At 39.0% G+C, this 22,605-nt stretch overlaps 1 protein-coding gene across 1 annotated transcript in view; it reads right to left on the reverse strand.

Moving 5' to 3' along the window:
* Positions 1–22,605, reverse strand: part of Atpaf1 (ATP synthase mitochondrial F1 complex assembly factor 1) — a 27,050-nt gene continuing 4,445 nt past the window's right edge. Inside the window, exons 3-9 of the mRNA XM_008828527.2 lie at positions 20,641–20,691; positions 19,809–19,871; positions 13,047–13,097; positions 11,396–11,443; positions 10,210–10,305; positions 7,946–8,053; positions 1–1,190 (exon numbers count right to left, since the gene is read on the reverse strand). Of these exons, the coding sequence (XP_008826749.1) occupies positions 996–1,190; positions 7,946–8,053; positions 10,210–10,305; positions 11,396–11,443; positions 13,047–13,097; positions 19,809–19,871; positions 20,641–20,691 (612 nt within the window). The 3' untranslated portion in view covers positions 1–995. The remainder of the gene's footprint in view (positions 1,191–7,945; positions 8,054–10,209; positions 10,306–11,395; positions 11,444–13,046; positions 13,098–19,808; positions 19,872–20,640; positions 20,692–22,605) is intronic.

Below are 22,605 nucleotides of genomic sequence, written 5' to 3' on the forward strand. Positions count from 1 at the left end.
AAATCACTCACCTTGGAGCCACACAGTGACACTACTGACTACACACAGATATCTAGTGCTGGAGGACAACTTGCTTATTTCCAGTATTTTCAAGAAATTGCTAAATCACAAGATGAATTTAGAAAAAAAAACCAACCCACAGCACTGACATTATGGAGCACATCCAGCTCAGTTCCAGCATTCTGTGTAACAGACTGTAAGCCAGACTTGTTTTACTGCTACATTTCCCATATGCCCAATTTGGGGACATTTGCTTCCAGTCACGTTTTCATATAATATGTAATTAAAAAAAAATCATGCAAATCTGGAATGATTTCCTTATAAAAATGTTTTATTTACACTGCACTGATTCACCAGCTTCTAACAGGCAGAGTTCAAGGAGCAGGTGCCATAAGCTATGGTTTAACAATATGCAGGCACTGTATCTGCTTATTTAACTAACCCTGAAATTTGCTAAATTACACTAAAGGCAACTCTGGAAGGGCATCTAGAAGTCTTTATCCCGATGGAAATACCTGGTTGTTCAGTGTCTGGCCAGGCTTTTGGGGCTATGCTTTTGGCCAACTCACTGGTACCTGGAAAGAGTACATAAAGCCAATATCTTATTAAGAAAGTCTTCGAGCTTATTGCCACAAGCTTATAAAGATGTACTGGAAGCTATGAGGTCAAAATGGCCAGAATGCAGCTGCAGCATTACACTATATAAAAATCCTGTTAACTGTGCTGAAGATCCCTGAATATTTCTTGTTCAGTGCTCAGAAAAACATTTAAAGGAAACCTTAAGTATGCTGAGAGGTAATTATCAGAATATTTGTATATTTTGCTCCTGAATATCAAGCATTAGAGCTCATCTTCAAACATTTCTGGCAATAAGCCTACAGGGCAACTCTTTACAGACTGCTTACTGTAGATGCTGAGCTCTGGAGCTGAGGATGTGGGTGGGATTCAAACTATCCAGGGCTTTGTTGACTTTGCGAAGGCAAATCCAGACAGCTCTAGCTCTTATCCTGGTTCTGGGCACATTTCAGTTCTGTTCCAAGTCCACTTTGCTCCAGTTCAGCGATGACAGACATATATTTGAACTCATTTGGTCTGAAGTTAAAGGTCTCTACTAACCCGTAGACCTCTTTTCGATCAGTGGCATAGAAAAGCTGAACCTGGTTGGCAATGCACTGTGCCTCAGCAACATTCTGTAAGACAATAAGAGTAGTGAGGTTCCTTCCCTCACAGGGGCTTTGTATCTGAATTCTATGGTGGAGTCACTGCTTCTAGAAAGCTTCCCTGACACCCTGACTTCCCAAGTCTTGGTTAGATATTTATAACCAAGGCATCTTGTTTACCACTATTATCACATTGTCTTCTGTCTTTTTTTTTTTTTTTTGTCTGTCTTCTCTAATAAAGATTCTCCGGCCGGGCATGGTGGTGCATGCCTTTAATCCCAGCACTTGGGAGGCAGAGGCAGGCGGATCTCTGTGAGTTCAAGGCCGGCCTGGTCGACATAGTGAGTTCCAGGACAGCTGGGGCTACAGGGGAGACCCTGTCTTAAAAAGACAAAAAAAAAAAAACAACCAAATCTCAAAGGTATAGACCATCATGACTTAATATGTGCCTAGATACAGTAACATAATGTTCACTGAGTAAATAAATTAATTCATAACTTACAATTTCTCTCTTCATTCAGTTCCTAAAAAAACCATTACATACATCTCAGAGGGAGAGGCAAGAGTCATCTGGCTCCAAGAATTAATTTGCAAGTATTAAGTTCTTTGAAAAAAATAACTTTTATAATTTATTTTTACTTTATGTGTATGAGTGTTTTGCCTGCAAATATGTAAATATTCACATGTGTACAATGTTTGCTGAGGCCAGAAGAGGGTGTCAGATACCCTGGAACTGGAGTTATGGATGGCTGTTAGCTGCCATGTAGGTGCTGGGAACCAAAATTGGGTCTACACCATGAGCAGCTGGTGCTCTTAACTGCCAAGTCATCTCTCCAGCCTCAAGTACTAATTTTTTGACTAACCAGACATGCACTTGAAGACAACTTACTACTGATGGTTACCCCAGTCAGAAAAAAAGTGCCAAAGTCAGCTGTGATGCCTATAAAATTTGTCTCCAGATTTCATGCAGCTGGAGGGATGGCTCAGAGGTTAAGAGTATTTGCTGTTCTTCCAGAGACCCAGGTTCGATTCCTAGCATGCACATAGTGGCTAACACCATCATAACTCCAGTTCCAAGGGACATGATACCCCCTTCTGGCCTCTGTGGGCATTGCATGCACATGGTGCACTTATATACATGCAGGCAAAACACTCATACACATAAAATAAAAATAATAAAATATTATTCCTAGTGTGGGGCTGTGCTTAGTGATTTGCTTCTATCAACTGGACTATGCTGAAACCATAGGGAAGGATTCTTGTTGCACAAGACTGACAACTTAAGTTCAGATCCCTGGAACTCATGTAAAGGTGAAAAGAGAGAACTGACTCCACAAAGTTGTACTCTGACCTCCATTCAAGTGTTGTGCCCTCCCCCATCATACACATACATACACACACTAATAACAAATAAAGGAAAAAAATAGATATTTAGTTGTTCTAGCTGGCCAGAAATAAGTATCCATCATCACTGTGTTTACACAGACAAAACACCCTCTTCAAAGATGGAAAAATTCCCACTTAAGACTGACTGTCCAGAAATGGAGAGATGGCTCATTTGTTGAGTACTTGCTACTCTTGAGGACCTGAGTTCAGGTCCCAGCACACACATGGTAGCTAATAATCATCCTTAACTATAGTTCCAGGAAACCTGACGCCCTCTTCTGGCCTTCTTGGGCACTAGGCCTGCACATGGTGCACTTATATACATGCAGGCAAAACACTCATGACACATTAAAAAAAAAGAAGAGAGATTGTCCAAAGTACTAAGGATTGAAGCAGTTTGAGACTAGCAGAGTGAAGTAGTAAAATAGCACAAACCAACAAACACCTCTCCTGACTTCAGGATCCATTTTAAATATGGTCAGAGGCTGTGTTTTGCTGAAGACCCCCTCACCCAAAAAAGTACAACTTCTATGTCATATTTCCATGTTGAAATCAAACCTTGTCATCAATAGCTATGTCTTCTCCAAATCTCAGCTTGAAATATCTGCACTTTGTCTATTGTTTCTTACCTTTCTAGTTTCCTCTAAACTCCAACAATCTTCAACTCAACAAGTCTTAGTGTATCTATCTTTTTACTTCCCCTTTAAAAATACTTTATTATTTTTATTTTCCTTTATGTGTATTGCCTGCATATATGTATGTGTAGCTGTGTTGTGTAATGCCTGTGGAGGTCAGAAGAGGGCATCAGATTCCCTGGAACTGAAGTTAAGGATGGTTGTTAGCCACCATGTGGGTGCTGGGAACTGATCCTGGGTCCTCTGGAAGAATAGGTAGAGCTCTTAACTGCTGAGCCATCCCTCCAGCCATTCCCCCCCCCCCCGCCAGGCCTTTTTTATTTTTTCATTCTCTGGTAAGTGCAAGTGTTCCTTTACATTCACCTTAAGCGTCCTGGCCCTTCAATCACTTCATTATACCACATGGCTAAACCACAACTCTGGTTAAATCTGTCATCCTCTCTGTGCCTATATCTGCACAGAAATTCTCTCTTCCATTTTCCTAGTCGTTTGGCAAACACATCCTATAAATAGCAAATATTTTAGGCTTTGGGAGCCATACAGTTTCATACTCAACTCTCTGTTAGAGTCAAAGCAGTGATAGAAAATATGTATATGGGGGCTGGAGAGGTGGCTCAGTGGTTAAGAGCACTGGTTGCTCTTACAGAGGACCTGAGTTTGATTCCCAGCACCCATATGTCGGTTAACAATTGTCCATAACTCCAGTTCTAGGGGATTCAATGCCCTCTTCTGACCTCCATGGGCACTGCATGACACAGGTGCACCTACATACATGCAGGCAATATACTCAAACCCACAAAATAAGTAAATAAAATACGCTTATGAAAGACCACTTATAGACACTGAAATTTGAATTCCATAGTTTTTAAATGTCATGAAATAATATTTTTTTGTTCTCTAACTCCTTTTTTTGGGAAACCCTAGGACAATTTTATTAGAATTTAAGGAAAAATCCTCAGGGCAGGCAAGCTGTAAATCTCAGCAGCTGCCTTGAGGAGGGGAACAGAGGGGAGAAGAAAAAAGACATAAAGTCATGCTGGTTTAGAGCTTGCATGGAGGTAAGAGAGACACCACATGGTAGACTAGCAGCCACATGGCAAGGAGGGGAAGGGAGTTGTAGAGAAAAAGGTAGAGAAACACAAAATGCGGGGGCAGCCCAAAGCATTAGGGAAAGCATGGTTAGAAAAGAGTTTAAAAAAAAGGAAGAGATCATGCTTTTCTGAAGAGTTCAGAAAAGTAGGCAAAACTTGTGGAAAGACATATGTCTATGTGAGACTTAATCCACAATGTGCTCTGTTCTCTACCTCTTAATCATTTTAAGATTAAGATACAGAAAGAAAAATCATAATTCATGGGTCTTAGAAAAACAAGCAAGGGTTGGATCTAGCCCACAAGCTATAGCTTGCAGACAATTTCATACTTTCTCTTTTGACTCAAACATCTAACATCTATTTTCTATACTTACTCTAAGCTGATGGCCTTTCTTTTCACAAAGAAATCTGGTAAGCACTTCTATAAGCTACTACTACCTCTACCCATTTTACTATATTGTATCTGTAGCCCGTAAATCCTCATCTTCAGACTTGTCTCCTCAAAAATATTATTTCTGGGGTTGGAGAGGTGGCTCAGTGGTTAAGAGTGTGTACTGCTCTTGCAGAGGATCTGAGTTTCCTACCATCTATGTTGGGTGGCTGACAACTCCTGTAATTCCGGCTTCTGTGGAATCCCATGCCTCTGGCCTCTATGGACATCTGTACTCACTTGTACATACCCCGACCCCCAACATAATTTTAAAATTATTCCTTTTTCCTCCTATATTGTTGACTTTCTCTCTACTGGATCTTTCCGTATCATTTATTCCATATTTAAAATAAAAGACATCTTGTTCTTAGGTCTTTCTTCCATCTAATGCCCTACTCTCTCCATCCCTTGAAAGAGTTAATGTTTACTCTTAATTTCTTTTCCATCTTTCCTAAATGTGATCATGCTTATAATTGCACCACTCCTCTGAAACTACTTTTATAAAGATCCCAGATACATTTTTTGTTATGTATGCATGTGTGTCTTTTTTATTATTTTTATTGTATGTGTATGAGTGTATTGCCTGACTGTACGTAAGTGCAACTGTGTTGTGCAATGCTGTGGAGGTCAGAAGAGGGCATCAGATTCTCTGGAACTGGAATGATAGATGACTGTTAACCACTATGTGGGTGCTGGGAATCGAATCCGGGTCCTCTGTAAGAGCAGCCAGTGCTCTTAACTGCTGAGTCATCTCTCCAGCCTGAGATTCCCAGACACTTCTATGTTTGTAAAATCCGGTAAATTTTGGGGCTGGAGAGATGGCTCGGTGGTTAAGAGCACTTGACTGCTCTTGCAGAGGACCCGGGTTCAATTCCCAGCATCCACATGGTGGCTACAACCATCCTTAACTCCAGTTCCAGGGGAATCCAAAGCCCTCTTCTGACCTCCACAGCATTGCACGACATGGGTGCACTCACATACATGCAGGATTTGTCCTATAAGCGAGTTAGATGTGTCCTGCTGAATACTTGCTAGTGCTTACATTTTATTTTAGTTTCTAGGTGTTCTATTATCTTAATTTCTCTTGTATCCCAACTACTTTTTTTAGTCTTCTTTGCTGCTTCTTCATCTCTGAGGACTCAGTTCTTATACCATTTCTCTTCTGTATCTTCATTTATTTCCTTGGTAATTTCATTCACTCTGTGACTTTAAATTTGTATGCTACAAGTTGGGCCTCTCTTCTGAACACCAGGCTCATATATCTAACTGCCTAGTACTTGGATAGCTAGCTAATAGGCACCTTGAATTTAACATGTCCAAAAGCAAGGTCCTGATTTTATTTTCTTCCTAAAACTATTCTTTCTGAAATCTTGTTTATCTCAGTAAATAGCAAATATATATATTTCTGGATAGGATTTTGGTGACTTTCAGGTTGAGTCTGATAGATTCAACAGTTTAAGAAGAAGGAAAAATGAGAGGAAAAAAAATTGAACATTTTTAAGAATAATAGTCTGGAACGTAGAACCTTATTGTGCTTTAGATCTGGAGCCTACGGTTACCATGAGAAACTAGCTTGATGTCCTTCTTTCTTACCATGCGGCTGGTAAGAGACAGAGAAGAAAAATAAATGGGTGTTATAACAGAGGAAAAGGCTTTACAGTGCCTACTATTTTGAGGGTACTTGAACAACTGTCAGACAAATGAAATTGAAATAAGCAAGCATTAGACAGATATAACCCCTTCTCTGGCTGGATATACAGGGAGAACAATGGGTATCACTTGTTATGGGCACATGGTTGATGCTCTATATTAGTGACTTAACTGGGAATGGAAAAGGAGGAAAGGAAATCCCTGTGCATGGTAAATGTTGTACACATGGAGGTGTAGAGAAAGCTAAAAGAACTGTTTTAGACTTTGAACTCATCTCCATACTTCATGAGTATTCACATATCTACAGTCTTACTTAAAATCCTCAGGGCCAGATGTGTCTTGGTCTTGGTATTATTAGATTTTAGAAAGGTATAGGTGAAGCTGGGCATGGTGGTGTACGTCTTTAATCCCAGCACTTGGGAGGCAGAGGCAGGTGGATCTCTGTGAGTTCCAGGCTAGCCTGGTCTACAAAGTGAGTTCCAGGCCAGCTGGGGCTACAGGAGACCCTGTCTCAAAAAGACCAAATAAAGGGAAAGGTACAGGTGAAGATACTGTGTAATGGTGTGTTGTGAAGCTTCCCATAATTTAAAAAACTGTTTTGGATAGCTTTAGTTGTCAACTTGACACACCTGGGTACAGGGAGCCTCAACTGGGGAATGGCTTCTATTGGACCTGCCTGTGGCCATATCTGTGGGGCATTTCTTGATTACTGAGTGATGTGGGAGGGCCCAGCCCACTGTGGGCAGTGCCACCTCTGGGCAGGTTGTTCTGCATTGTATAAGAAAGCAGGCTTAACATGGGCCCAGGGAGCTAGCCAGTGAGCAGCATTCCTCCATGGCCTGTACTCAAGCTCCTGCCTCCAGGTTCCTTCCCTGAGTTCCTACCTTGGGTTCCCAGATGAATTGTGACCTGGGAGATGTAAGACAAATAAACCCTTTCCTCTCCAAGTTGGTATTGGTCAGAGTATTTTGTCACAGCAATGGAGAAACAAACTAGAACAAAAACATTGATACTTCCTTAATAAAATGCACAATATTCCACATCAAGTGAGACTAATAAGGACTATAAATGGCCTCATAGTTTAAGTGAAAATTTAACTCCAAATGAGTTTAAAGTAGACAAAATTTTGTGATCAAATGAGAATATAAAACTATTTTCAGGACCTGCAAGATGGCTGCGTGGGTAAAGGCACTTGTCACCAAGCCTGAAAGCCTGAGTTTGATCTTAGGAATCTACATGGTAGAAGGAGAGAATTGACTTCCAAAGCTGTCCTCTGACCTCCACACTTGCCATCGCATGTGCATTGACATACTTGTAGGAACACACACACACACACACACACACACACACACACACACAAATGAAAAAACGTTAAACTATTTTCAGAGCTTGAGGATTTAAAAATTATGAATACATGACTAAGCATCTGTAGTAACTTCAACTTCGAAGAATGTGAGCAAGACAAAATATTTTCAACTATAAGAAACAAAATATCCCCAGGCCTCTCTTCCTAACCTAGACTGGAGGCACTGACAAATGAGTAATACATGCTGGTTGACTAGGTAAGTCCAAAGAGGATTTGTAGATTCTTACCAGAAATGTGGAATCCATTTCTGCTGTCATCAGCACTATGCCCTTTTCTTCCTTAAGTTCAGGATAGTGATATAAAATCAGCTGGCTGGCTGCAGCATCCCCTCGGGTCTGTAAGAGGAACACTTATCAAAGCTCAATAAGGGACCACCACAACAAACTGCAATTTCAAAGCAACAGAGTCTGGAGGAAATTCTAGCTCTTAACAGCCCCTTGGGTGGCTAGTGAGTTGGAGAACTGGTATGTGGGGGCAAGGTCAGGCCTGCAAAGGCACAGTGAAACTGAGTTTGTACTATGTTATTTGTGTCTTCAATTGGAAAAGGTTTGGCTTATTTTTTTTCCCAGACAATGTTTATGGAAGGCAGTGAATCCTTCATTGTAGTCATATATTTAAAAACGAAATGGCACAAGTAGCTACCAAATCAAGTTCTAAAGAAAGCAATGTGCCTTTGTAATTTCCATTTTTATGGACTAGTGCATTTCATAGTTGAAATCCACTTCCCTTGGCTGGCTCTGAAGACTGAGTTCTTTTAAGCTATAGCAAGTACTGGAGGGTTTGCATACAAGCTAGATTTCTATTGTAGAGTTCTAAAATACCATCTGGTTGGAGAAGAAAGGAGAGAAAATGGGAACAGTGATGAATAATCAGTGTAGAGGTGACCAGATTTTGTCTACGCTAAGAAGAGAAGCTGAATTTAAAGCTAATGCCTTTATACAATATAAAAGGAAACAGTGACATTCAAAAACAGATCCCTGGGCTTCATCTCTAAAATTTCAACAAGGTTCCTTTTAATTATCATACCTAGCTATTGCTAAGATACTCTTAATAGTTCTGCCTTTGATCATTTTGTTTCTGAGAGGTTAGGAGCTCTTGATGAGGGTTTAAATTATGAAATTCATACATGATAATGTAACACATACACACACGCACATGCACACGCACACGCACACTCTTAATCCAGCTAAGAAAGAAAGTATTAGGGGCTGGAGAGATGGATCAGTGGTTAAGAGCACTGACTGCTCTTGCAGAGGACCTGGGTTCAGTTCCCAGCACCCACATGGTGGCTACAAACCATCCTTAACTCCAGTTCCAGGGGAATCTGAAGCCCCTTCTGACCCCATGGCACACAGGTGCACTCACATACATGCAGGCAATACACTCATACACATAAAATAAAAATAATAAAATATTTTAAAAAGTATTAGAGATACAATTTGAGGATCCCTCTCTACCCTTTTCCAATCCTACTTTAGAATTAACATCTGTTCTGTATTTGTTATCTGTCATTTCCTTCTATGTTTTAAACTTTTAATCTTTCTCTTCTACTTAGGTCTGAGCTTCATGATAGCAGACTTCTTGTCTTATAATCTGTAAGTTCTAGTGGAGTACTAAGACAATGGTACAATATTTAAGTTCATAGACCAGAGTCAGATAAACTGAACTCAAACCTAGTTTATCACTTAGCAATGTGAACTAGCTTCTCTAAGTTCACCTTCTTCTCTGTAAATAGAAATAATAATAGTAATCATTTCAGCGGTATATTTGAGAGGATTAAATGACAAATATAAAACCCTCACTGAATAATATATCAAAATGTTAATATAGTATGTGCTCAATGCATCATAAAATAATGTGAAAATTTGCTCCCTCATTCTATTTTTGTACCCTCTGCCTCAACTTTAAAAGCCAATATAACACATGCTTGTTTTTATCAGATGTGGGCTCCAAATATAAAATGTCAATCCTAGTTATTATGATTAAAAATACTGACATTTATTTTAAGAGCTTCAATTATTTTGACTTATATTTTTTAATCCCAATACTTGAGAATAAAACGAAGGAAAAAAAAAAGCAAATAAAGTAACACTTATTAAATGAAAACTATTCATCTAGCACTTTGGAAGAGGCTGACTTGGTTAATAAAACCCAAGTAAGACATAAAGTCTTCCTCAATGTGCTTATAGATTGGGTTAAAAAGATAACATCTTGACTTAGCAATGTCTGTTAAGTTAGGCACATGTAATAGATGCTATAGAAGTCTGGAGGAAGAGACAAAAGTAAGCCAGATACAGAGAAGATGTTAGATGTTCTGAGTTCTAATTTCTTGGTAGCTCAATATTCAATGTATGACAATTCATCAGAGCCATAGCTAGCAGATATCCTGTACCCCAACCCTCAGGAAGGACTCCTAGTCTAACCAAAGGACAGGAGGACAGGGTTTTGTCCCCCTCTCTATTCTGTGTTTCCTAGGGCATAAATAACCTACCTGAATATTTATAAGTGCAGTGAAGTGGAGCTCAGTACCCGTCCATTGTCCTACAAAGAACTCATAACCTTCCCTCCTTGGTAGTGCACAAAGAAACTGTGGAAACAGATAACAGGCGGACAGATGAACAAATGATGCCATTTTTCAATGTCTAACTACTTGTACCACACTATGTCTTCAAGGATTGGCTTTTTAAACACATGGCCTCATGTATCCCAGGCTGGCCCTCAAACTCAGTATGTAGCCAAAAATAACTCCTGATCTTCCTGCCTCTACCTCAAGTGCTGAGATTAAACACGTGCCACTACATCCAGTTTATGGGATACTGGGGATTGAACCTAGGGCTTTGTGCATGTTAGGCAAAGCAGTCTACCACTGAGCTATATCCCCAGTCCACAGTACTTGGCTTTCAAAACATTTTTTAAATTATGAAATTCATTATGGAATAATACAACAAACATTTCAATCCATTAAGAAAGCATTAGAGATATAATTTGAGAAGAAGTGACATTTAATAATACTGTCATCCAATCCACAAACATGATATATCTCTCCATTTACTTAGGTATTCTTTATTTTTTGCTAGCAATGTTTGAGAAAGAAACTTAGAAAAGTCAGAGGTCATATCAGCTATCCATTCCTTCTCTCAGAAGCCTTCTGGTGGCTCACTACTTTGGCAACAATCTAATAATTACATTTGGGCACATATTAAAAAAATAGCAAGGCCAAAACCATAAAGAAAACTGCTAACAAAGAAGGAACTTGAAGAAGGTTGCAAACATTAAGATCTTAGGTATCTTCTAATATGCACTTATACTGGCAGAGTAAGACCCATATCAGAAAGGCTTGAGATATGGTAGAAGAGTTAAAAAGCCAGAAGTATTGGGTCAAATATCTATGATTTCATAAGGATGAAAATATCACTTATCAGTACAATTAACATGTGAACACTTTTTTATTTTGCTTTTTGAGACAGGATCTCACTACGTAGTCCTGGCTGGCCTGGAAAGTCCCAGAGATCTGCCTGCCTCTGCCTCTCTGGTGCTGGGATTAAAGGTGTGTACCACCACACCTGGCATGTACACTTTTTAAATAGAGCACTATATCATGTGAGAGGAAATGATTTGAAAAAAACCCTGTTTGGACAGCATTTATAAGAAATCCTACATGGTCACCACAGACTTACTGTTGGACAAGACTGAGCCCGGCTCCAGATCAAATCAAATTTGTCTTTCTGTAAATTAGAAAAAAAAATTAACTCACAAATAGAAAAATACAAAGTTACAATCACAGTAAAATTTGCCAAGATTGAATTTTGGAACTATATCATCAATGAAACAATCTTTTAAGTTCCACCATTTACAAATCATTCTTATGATAGATGGGAAAAACCAGATGTATGCTTTGCTGTTCAAGGTGACAAATTATGTGTGAAGATTAAGTGCTTCAAGTTCCAAACTCTCCAGGGAACCAGGTGAATGAATCCAAGGGAGAACTGAAAAGGCCTATTCAAACAAGTTGGTATGAAAGATTGAAAATATGATGAAAAATGTACACTGCTTAGGGTGTTGAATTCATGAAGGTAAAGAGCATATATGTATTAAGTTAAAAAACAGACACGGATACCGTTATAAAAACCAAAAGGCCTGGCTTTATCCTTCTGTATGTGTTTTCCTCCTTCATCTTATACTTATGTAAACCAAGAATATATACGCGTTCTTTCTTCCGTTGTACTTCAGGGTAAGCTATAATTGTTTAATCATTTCTATTTTGGGAGGGGGGTCTTTTTGAAACAATGTCTCCCTGTAGCTCCAGCTGGCCTGGAATTTACAATGTAGACCAGGCTGGCCCCTTGATATCACAGAGATCTGCCTGCTTCCACCTCCCAAGTGCTGGGATTAAAGGCGAGCATCATCAGGCCTGGATCGTTTCTTTTTTATTTAAAGTTTATTTATTTTTATTTTATGTATATGGGTGTTCATGTACCATAGTGCTTGCAGAGGCCAGAAGAAGATGCCAGATCCCCTGGAACTGGAGTTACAGACAGTTGTGAGCCACCACGTAGGTACTAGAAATTCAGGTCCTCTGCAAGAGCATCAAATGCTCCTAACTGCTGAGCTATCTCTACAGGCTATATGGGTGTTGGATCCCCAGGAACTGGAGTTACAAACAGTTGTTAGGTGCCATGTGGGTGCTAGGAAACGAACCTGGGTCCTCTGCAAGAGGAGTCAGTGTTCTTAACTGCTGAACCATCTCCCCAGCCAGCCCCTAGATATAATCTTACCAGATAAGACTGCATCCTTTTCTAGTTATAGGCTTTAATGGTTAAGCAATGGCCAGTGACAGTGACTATCTTCAAGGCAGCAATTTCAAGAAGGTAAAACCAAGAAAATGCTACATGCTAAGTGGACATCCTGGAGAAAGATTAGGAAGTTCTACCTCAGCTCAAGTCCATGCCATTTACAGACAAGAAAGGAAGAAAGCTATGCTAGAGGCATTGTCTTAAATTCTAACAGGTAGATTGGAAAAATGAAAAAGAAATAAAATACACCGAGAAATTACTCAGAAACATGAACTTGCATCAGCCTCCCTTGTTTGAGACTTGATTTGGGGATATTTCTAGACCAAAAAGAGGGAAAACGAAAGTCATAAATATACCATATGGAGCTTCCAATCTTTGGTGCTTAGGGCATAATAAAAACTCTTAGAGCTGTAAACTGTAAGCTGTCAAGATGCCATAAACACAGGAAAAGGAAAGGCAACTAACTGCCTGAGAAGGTTAGAGCACTGACCTATGTGCTATTATAACACTTTCATTTTCCCTCCAAATTACTCACAGGAATAACTGCGTAGACTGTATCTTTTGCTGCAAAATACTGCTGCCAAATCTGCAATAAATGCATAAATAAATGCATAAATAAACAGTCTGTGACATGTGGGTCATTTTTTCAGTGTATGTCAAGAAACATTGACAGTTTTCACTGCTCAGGGTATTATGCTATTTGATAACAGGGAGGAGAAATCCATTGTAATGCTTTATTTTTAAAAATAATTTTATTATTTTTATTTTACATGTATATTTTCTACATGTATGTAAGTGTACCCATGTCATGCAATGCCCACGGATGTCAGAAGAGGGCATTGGATCCTCTGGAACTGAAGTTAAGGATGGTTGTTAGCCACCATATGGGTGCTGGAACCAAACCTGGGTTCTCTGCGAGAACAGCTAGTGCTCTTAACCACTGAGCTGTCTCTCAGCTCCCATTGCAATGCTTTAAGTAACAAGTAAATGATTATAAAAAATTTAACACCATAAACTCTTCTCACTGATTAAATTGTAACTTTTAAAATATTTTATTTAAATTTTTTACTTTATTTTTATTTTATGTGTATGAGGGTTTTGCCTGCATGTATATAAGTATATCCATGTGTGCAATGTCCACAGAGGCCAGAAGGCATTGGCTCCCCTAGAACTGGAGTTAAGGAAAGGTGCTATCATATGGGTGCTGTGAACCAAATCCAGGTCATCTGCTAGAGCAGCCAGTGCTCTTAACCACTGAACCATCTCTCCAACCTTATTATTTTTGAATTATGTGTTTCTCTGTATGTGGGCTTGTTCATGTGACTGCAGTGCTGGAGTTACAGACTGCTGTGAGCTGCCCGATGTAGGTGCTGAGAATTCAACTCAGGTTTTCTAGAAGAGCAGTATGCTCTCTTAATCTCTCCAGTCCCTAAGCTGTAATTTTTTTATTAATTATTTTTATTTTTGTATATGAATGTATTGCCTGCATGTATGTAAGTGTATCCGTGTTGTGCAATGCCCTCGGAGGTCAGAAGAGGGTGTTGGATTCTCCTGGAGCTGGAGTTATGGACCATTGTTAGCTGTCATGTGGTTACTGGGAAATGAACCTGGGTCCTCTGTAAGAGCAGCCAGTGCCATCTGTCCAGCCCCCTAAAATGTAACTTTTAATAATAAACTGTCAAAGAAACTGCTTCTATGACCTCTGAAATAATTTTTCTCAAGATGTTCCTTATGTATGATAGACAACCCCTTTCTCATAGGTTCTTCCTTCTCTCCCCAAACCCAGAACTGTGGTCCTTCTAAGAAAGCCAGGACATCGGCCATTCAGAGTTTAGGGTCTAGAGTCAGATGGATTTGGATGGAAATCCCAGCCCTGATAATTTACTAGCTATGCTACCTTGGGCAAATCACTGAAATGTCTTAAATAACATCAATAAAATAACAGTAACACCAACCACACAGGATTGTTATGAACACTAACTGAACTAATATAACTCTGAGACTGGCACAGAGTAAACACTAAAAATGTTAGCTTTTACTGCCATATTACAGGCAGCTTTTGAAATCCTGCTTCCAGAAAGTCTTATGAGTAAGGAACAGATAGAGTCTGTTGGGTTTGACTAGGATATATATCAGTCAGAAGTCCTATCTCTGCCTGGCATCAGAAAACAGGGAGGGCATAGTTGATTTTTATGATGCAAATACTCAAAGGTAGAGAATAAATTTACATATTATAAAATCAGAAAATAAACCGGGCGTGGTGGCGCACGCCTGCAGTCCCAGCACTTGGGAGGCGGGGCAGGCAGATCTCTGTGAGTTCCAGGACAGCCTGGTCTACATAGTGAGTTCCAGGACAGCTGGGGCTACAAGGAGACCCTGTCTCAAAAAAGACAAAAAAAAAATCAGAAAATAAGAACAAAGAAACAATGTTCATCATTCTATTATTATAAAATTGTTATTTTGATGTTTCTAGTGTCTTAAGAAATAATTTATTTTGTAATACATTATACATATATAGCATATTTGCATTATGTCTTGCCTTTTAAATTACCTAGGGAGATCATAGCTATGCTCTGTGTTCGTATTTCTTACTCTTATTATTTTTATTATCCTCCATGTGAATGGCTTTTCACATTATTGGCCTTGCTAGAAAGCTTTCTTCTCCCTATCTGACTCCCTTCCAGCCAGTTCTTCTTAGCTTTCAAGGTTGAGCTTATATACCTTTTCTTGCATGTAGTCTTCCTTGATTATTTCAGTCAGAAGTTTTTTAATGAATTGTCTTTGTCACTTCATAGCTCCCTAAAATTGCCTAGAATATGACAGTTCATAATATAGCCATCTGTATATGACTCCATCTCCTTGACTACTTTGCAAGTCATCTATATGCAGAATATTTGCCCATGTTGTCACCAATGCCCTGCAACTCAATAGTGTCAGATGACCGTGATATAATAAATATGCTTACAGCTGGGGATATCACTGACACTTGCTTTGCATGAGGTCTTGGGTTAAATGTACTAGCACTGCTGGGGGTGGAAGACACATTAGGAGGAGCTTGGCCTATACCAGGGCTTAAATTATTTCCATTTGTGACTTCTTTCGCCTGAGAAATTTGTATGAGACTGTGGGTATACACAATATAAAATAGGTATACAAATCAAACATTTACTGATTTATTACTCATAAAGAAATTTATTTTAAAACAATTCTTTCATAAACATAATTTTATCATTTATAAAGACAAATCAAATTTGCATACTAATGGGGAGGGATGTGCTTATTTATTTTTTTTGATTTTTGATTATTTATTTATTTATTTATTTTTTAGTGTTTTTGAGACAGGGTCTTCCTGTAGTCCCAGATGGCCTGGAACTCACTATGTAGACCAGATTGGCCTTGAACTCAGAGATCCATCTGCCTCTGCCTCCTGGGTGCTGGGATTAAAGGCATGCGCCATCACACCTGATGCTTATTTATTTTTAAATAAAGAACTGAATTTTGGCTGAAAAGTGATATTACAAGACAGAGAATCTTCAACATTTTCCAGAGGTGACTTTTAAATTTTATAATTATCAATGCTGAGAATACCATATCACATAAATATATACAAAACGGCAGAAGTATGTTTCCATAGAGCCATTTCAGAAACTGTTGAAAATTCTGCCTTAATCTCAAGCTAAAATTCATTCAATGATTTAAAAAAATATATTTTATTTATTTATTTTTAATTTTATGTGTATGCGTGTATTGCCTACATGTAGGTAAGTGCGCCTGTGTCGTGCAGTGCCCGTGGAGGACAGAAGAGGCTGTTGGAACCCCTGGAACTGGAATTACGGACAGTTGTTAGCTGCCATGTGGGTGCTGGGATTCAAACCCGAGTCTTCTGCAAGAACACTCAGTGCTCTTAAGTGCTGAGCCATCTCTCCAGCCCCATTTAATGATTTTTTAAAAAATTAAACCCATCAGCATTCAAACAGCAATTTTAAAAATTAAGCATTCTAACACAGTTCAATCCAAAGATATACTAATTTGATACCTGCTGAGGAATGACAGACTATAGAATATCAAAATTATTATTATTATTATTGTTTGTTTGTTTGAGACAGGATCTCCCTGTAGTCCCAGCTGGCTTGGAACTTGGCCAGGCTATTTCACCACGATCCACCTGCCTCTGCCTTCTGAGTGCTGGGATTAAAAGCTTGTGTCACCACGCCCTAATAGTAATAGGCTGTTTTCTATAACCAAACCATTGTGTTTCTTGATTTGTTTTTTTTTTTTTTTGATCTTTTTGAGACAGGGTCTCCCTGTAGCCCCTGTTGGCCTGGGACTATGTATATCAGGCTGGCCTTGAACTCACAGAGATCCACCCAGGGCTACCTACATGCTAGCAAGACTCTACCATCTGAGTTATATCTCCAGCCTCCATTGTGTTTCTTTTTTTGCCCCCATTATGTTTCTTTAACAGCAGAAAACATTGCATGTACAGTAAAAACACTGGTTTATAACATATAGTCTCAAATCTGAGCCGAAGTTTTGGGTATGACAGAATGGGCTGTGCAAAGTGTATAAATTGTATTCAGAACCAAGGATTCTGTGAAGTTATGAGATGCAATACAGATGAGCATTTGATTCTGAATTAATTTTTGGTTGTTATATATTCAGAAACCTTTTATTGCTGCTAAATTTTTCATGACTCCCATATTCGATATGGTCTCCCTTGTCCCAGCCAGATTGGAAGTCACTATGTGAAATAGGCTGGCCTTGATCTCAGAGATCCATGTCCCTTTGCCTCCTGAAGGCTGGAATTAAAGGCACATGACTCCCACATTCTGATATGAGACCCCATATGAGGTCTTGACCTACAACGAGCTGTGATCCATGTCCTGGTTTCTGAAACAGACCTATAGAAAGCAATACTTGATTCAGGTTAGGGAAGAGTGCCAGAAAACTTCAGAATAACTGTACTGAAGCATAATTAGGAGTGAGTAGGGTAAACAGGGAGGGCTGGAAAGGTAACAGGTAGAGCAGGATGTGTGTGACTTGTCTGACCAATACAGAGTGCAAAGGGCTGTTCCCTCTGAGGACCTAGGCAGACCATTTCATTAATGCAGTCTAAGGAAGATTACTTTGCTTTTTTTGAGCATGCCAAGACATTGTCCTCTTATTTTAAGGACAGTATATTCTGATTAATGATATTAGTAAATAGTTTATGAACCAATACTGAAAATTATAAGAATTAGAAACTTCTAAGTTTTGCTGATCTTTTTTATTTAAAAATCATTTCAACTAACACAAATTTGCATCTAAAATTCTAAGTGTAAATAATAACTATATGATTAGCCCTTCTGTGCCTAACCTTTCCTAAATAGCATGCTTGGTGCCCATGTTACCTTGTCAGTTTTCCGCAGAGATACTACCTGAGGTTTTCTTGAGACTTTGCTTAAACCTGTATTATCAGAAATTAGATCCCAATGATGATCTTGTTTTTGTGTTTTTCCTTCTATTATGCTAAAGTCTTTGAGGGTGGAGAATTTTATCTAGAATAGAGTCTGACATTTGGGCTGAGGATATACTCAGTGGTAGACTGCTTGCCTAGTATGCTCAAGGCACTGGATCTTAATCCTTAGCATGCCAAAACAATGTAATGGACCTGACATTTAATAGGGATTCAATAAATGTCTGCTAAAATAAATGATATAGCATCCAAAGGAAACATGGCATCTGGTACAAATTCCTAGATGTGAACATGATGTAGAGTCAAATAGACATGTATTAAAGTCTACACCAGTTAAATTACACGCTCTCATTTTGTTTGTTTTGTTTTGAGGCAGCATCTCACTCTGTAGCCCAGGGTGACCTTGAATTAGGACTCTCCCTGTCATAGTCTTCAGAGTATTAGAATTACAGTAGTGCACCACCAAGCTCAGCATTTAATCTCTTTAAGTCAGAGTTCCTCAACTGTAAAATTGGGAATAATGGCAACTACTTCTTAGGGTGGATATCAGAATTTACTTAATGAAGAAATATCTATGAAGCAAGTCATAATACTTGACACCTTATGCTCCTTTTATTACTGTTTTGATACTTAGCACATATATCTAAAATATATAATGTATAGAAATATAAAGAATGCCAAAATAGTTCCATATAGGCTAGAGAGAAAAGAATCATACACAAGACAGAGTAACAAGCAATACAAACAAGGTACACAGAGTGATCAAACAGGAAGGCCAGACCATGAATGCTTTGAAGGGAGATGCTTAGGAAGCTTTCTCTTGTAAGGTCTTTGGGTAGGAATGTCAAGAAAATGAGTATGAGGGGCAGGTGTTGTCACCGAACATTTGTAAACAGGTTCCTAACATAGTATTTATTTCTATTCATTCATTTTAAAATGCAACTATAGCACTTATTCTGTGCCAGACATTGTTCTCAGTGCTTTACAAATGTTAACTCATGGAGCTGAAGAGTTGACTCAGCAGTTAAGGGCATTGGCTACTCTTGTAGAGGACCCAGGTTCCATTCCCAGCACTCACATGGAAGCTAACAACCATTCTTGACTACAGTTCCAGGGGATCTAATGCCCTCTTCTGACCTCTGTGGGTATTGCATGACATGGGTGCACTTACATACACGCAAGCAATATACACATATACATACAACAAAAATAATATTTTTAAAAAACCCAAATGCTAACTCATTTAACTCTCAAATAACTTGTGAAGTAGATGTACTACTGTTGATATTACTTTACAGTAGGAAAACTGGGGCCTTGAGAAATGAACCTGTCCATTTAGACAGCTCTGGAAAGTAAGTGGCAGAGCCAGGACTTAAACTACCTGGAAGCTTGTTTCTACAGTCTATGCTTTAACTAGTATACTATGTTTTCTGTAAGGCAAGTGGAACTTTAAGAGGACTCAGCTAAGATAAGGTAATGGGATACCTATTCGGGAAGCAGCTATGCTTACCATTTACTACTAATGCCATACCAGGGAAACCGTTTTGGAAAGGTAGTACAGTTAGTTATCCAGGTCTGGAGTATTGATGATTTAAAATAAGATAGGGGAAACAGGAATGAAAAAGAAAGGGCAAATTTAAGTACATTAGACATAAAAGCGAGACAAAGAAAGGCAAGTTTCCAATCCCTCTGTTGTTCATGTGATTCATCCCTTGTGCCCCTTATGACTTATTTTTCATCTTGAGATGAAAAAGGTGTCAATGTCTGATCTTTTCTATTCTCAGATTTGGTTTGCAGAGTGAACATTTTCATGGAGTATGCCAAATCATTTTCATCCATTACCTGTTTTATTTCTTCTGCAGTTTTGTCTTTCACCATCGCAATGTTAAAGATTGAACTGAGAGTCTTGAAAGAAGAAATATAAAGCAATTAACATTGATAATTTAAACTACAACAGCAACAACAGTCCCAGATAAATTCTGTCTTTAAAGCCCCATGGAAAGGGATATCAACATAAAGAAGCAGACCTTCAACTGAAGTATAGAATAAGCAGAAAAAAAATCCTCATATGCTCAGAGAATGTGAGCTGCCAGCCCACACACTTTCACAGGTCTATTCCTGGGGAGTGTCTATTAGGTCATCATGCACTTCTCAAATGCTTCAGCTCTTACCAGTGAGTGTCCTGCAGCACTTTGCAGCTGGTAAAAAAGGAGAAACCTTGGCTATTGATTTACCAGCGCAGCTCCTTATTTGTAAGATAAGGGGCAAACCAAATATGGTGTTTTAATTTTCTTTTTTTTTTGGTCTTTTTGAGACAGGATCTCCCTGTAGCTTCAGCTAGCCTGGAAATCACTATGTAGACTAGGCTGGCCTTGAACTCACAGAGATCCACCTGCTTCTGCCTCCTGAGTGCTGAGATTAAAGGCAAGCACCACCACGCCTGGTGGTGTTTTGATTTTTAAAGTTATTTTCTGTGGGAAAAAATGTCACTACATTTCCTTCAAATTTCCTCTAACATCCTTAGACCCATACTTAAGCTAGGGGTCATGTCAAGGACACAAAAATCCAGAAAAATATTCCTCATTTCTACCATTGGAAAAGTCACCTTACAAAAATCAGTGAACACAGTAAACAGGTGTTCCATATGATCAGACTAATATAATTAGAAACCTACCTTGTCCTTAGTGAATCCTTTGCTCATAGGCTGTTTCCCTAAGGCATCTGTCTAAAATACAAAATGAGATAGGAAATTCAGCTCTACTTACTCATAAGAAAAAGAAAACCAAGCTACTGAGGCAGCCAATCTCGTAACTTTGCATCTGAGAACTCACTTCTCTCAGCTCTTTATAACAACTGTACATACTATTCTAAAGATTATTGTTTATCAGACAATTTTTCCTTATTCTAAGATTCTGAGATGTAGAGATGAGAAAGGGTTTGTTAATGTTAATAATCATTGCAACCCAGTACTGGGAGTTTACAGCTGCTACTGTGAACGATTATGAAGGAACAGGAAGGATTCCTTCTCAATTCATTCTTTTTGGGTTTTCTGTCCTTGGTTCTCTGACCTATTCCATACTAGCCGTGGAGGAGGTGAGAAATGAAGGATGTGTTTTCTAAGACTGCTTATCTCTGACATCACCTCTGATGGTAGGTGTCCTCAGCATACTAGAGTCTTTTTGAGTCTTCAGTTCCTCCATTAATTAGACTTCCTGTGATGGCTAATATTCCTTGTCACATTGATTAGTCTGAAAGATGCCTAGGGATTTATAAAGTATACCTCTGGGTTTGTCTTCCAGACACTTCCAGAGATGATTAGATGATGAGGGCTCGGATCTAATGAATGGATTAATTCCTTGTTGGATTCATAATATTATGGATACTGAGAAGTGATGAAAAGTAGAAGGTGGGACCCAGCTGGAGGAAGTCTGTTATGAAGGGCATGCCCTTAGGGGCTCTATCTTGTCCTGGCCCCTTCCTATATCCCCTTTTCTCTGCTTCCTGGGCCTAGAATGTGGACTGCTTTACTCTGTTATGCCTTCTTTGACATGATGAGCTGAAACTCCTGCACTATGAGCTAAAATAAATCCTTCTTCACCTGGGTTATTTATGTCAGGTATTCTGGTCACAGACAAACAATAATAACCAATACACTTCCTCTCTAAAAAGGCTAGGAACTACTGAAAGTGGTTCCAACATGGTTAAAGTCTCTCCCACTCCAATTTGTTCTGTGCACTTCCCCAACTTGAAGTTTCCAAATTATAGGTTATAAAATCAATTCAGTGGATTGTCACCAGAATTTTTTAGAAGATGAAAAATAAGAATATACTAACCAGGCATGGTGGTTCACACCTGTAATCCTAGCACATGGGAGGTTGAAGTAGGAGGACTGCTGAGAATTTAAGAGGGGCTACAGGGCCTGGAGAGATGGCTCAGCAATTAAGATCACTGACTGCTCTTGTAGAGGACCCGGATTCAATTCCCAGCACCCACATGACAACTATGAACTGTCCTTAACTCCAGTTCCAGGGGAATCCGAAGCCTCTTCTGACCTCCACCGAATTGCACGGCATGGGTGCACTCACATACATGCAGGCAATACAGTCGTACACATAAAATAAAAATAATAAAATTAAAAAATAAAAAAGGAGGGGCTACATAGTAAGTTCTAGAACAGCCTGTACTGAAGACTGAGAACCTGCCTAACAAAAGAAAAAGAATACACTATATGTCAGAGGAGCACTGTTTCATAAAAACTTCACTTGTTATTGCATACACACATATACCAAATTGCAATATAAATCTATTTCTTACTGTGAACCATGGTCAAAAATTTGAAAAACATTTTATTAATCTTCCTACATACAGCTTTCCACATATTTTTTCCTAGGTTTGGTTAAGGATAATGACTAATAATACATTAAGTTCTTGTTATATGCTAGGGACAGTGTTAAGTCTTGCATGATACTGTTTAATCTTCAGCACAACTCTATGAGGTATTATTATTGTTCTTAATTCACAGGTAGGCAATGAAGGCACAGAGAAGTTATAATTCATTACCCAGTTGATAAGTGAAAGCTATGATTCAGTCCTTGGCATCTGGTCCCAGAGCCTACCTTCTTACCAAGTTACCCTGCCT

This window comes from Nannospalax galili, unplaced genomic scaffold (genome assembly GCF_000622305.1).
Source record: "Nannospalax galili isolate Female #2095 unplaced genomic scaffold, S.galili_v1.0 scaffold1233, whole genome shotgun sequence".
Lineage (NCBI taxonomy): Eukaryota > Metazoa > Chordata > Mammalia > Rodentia > Spalacidae > Nannospalax > Nannospalax galili.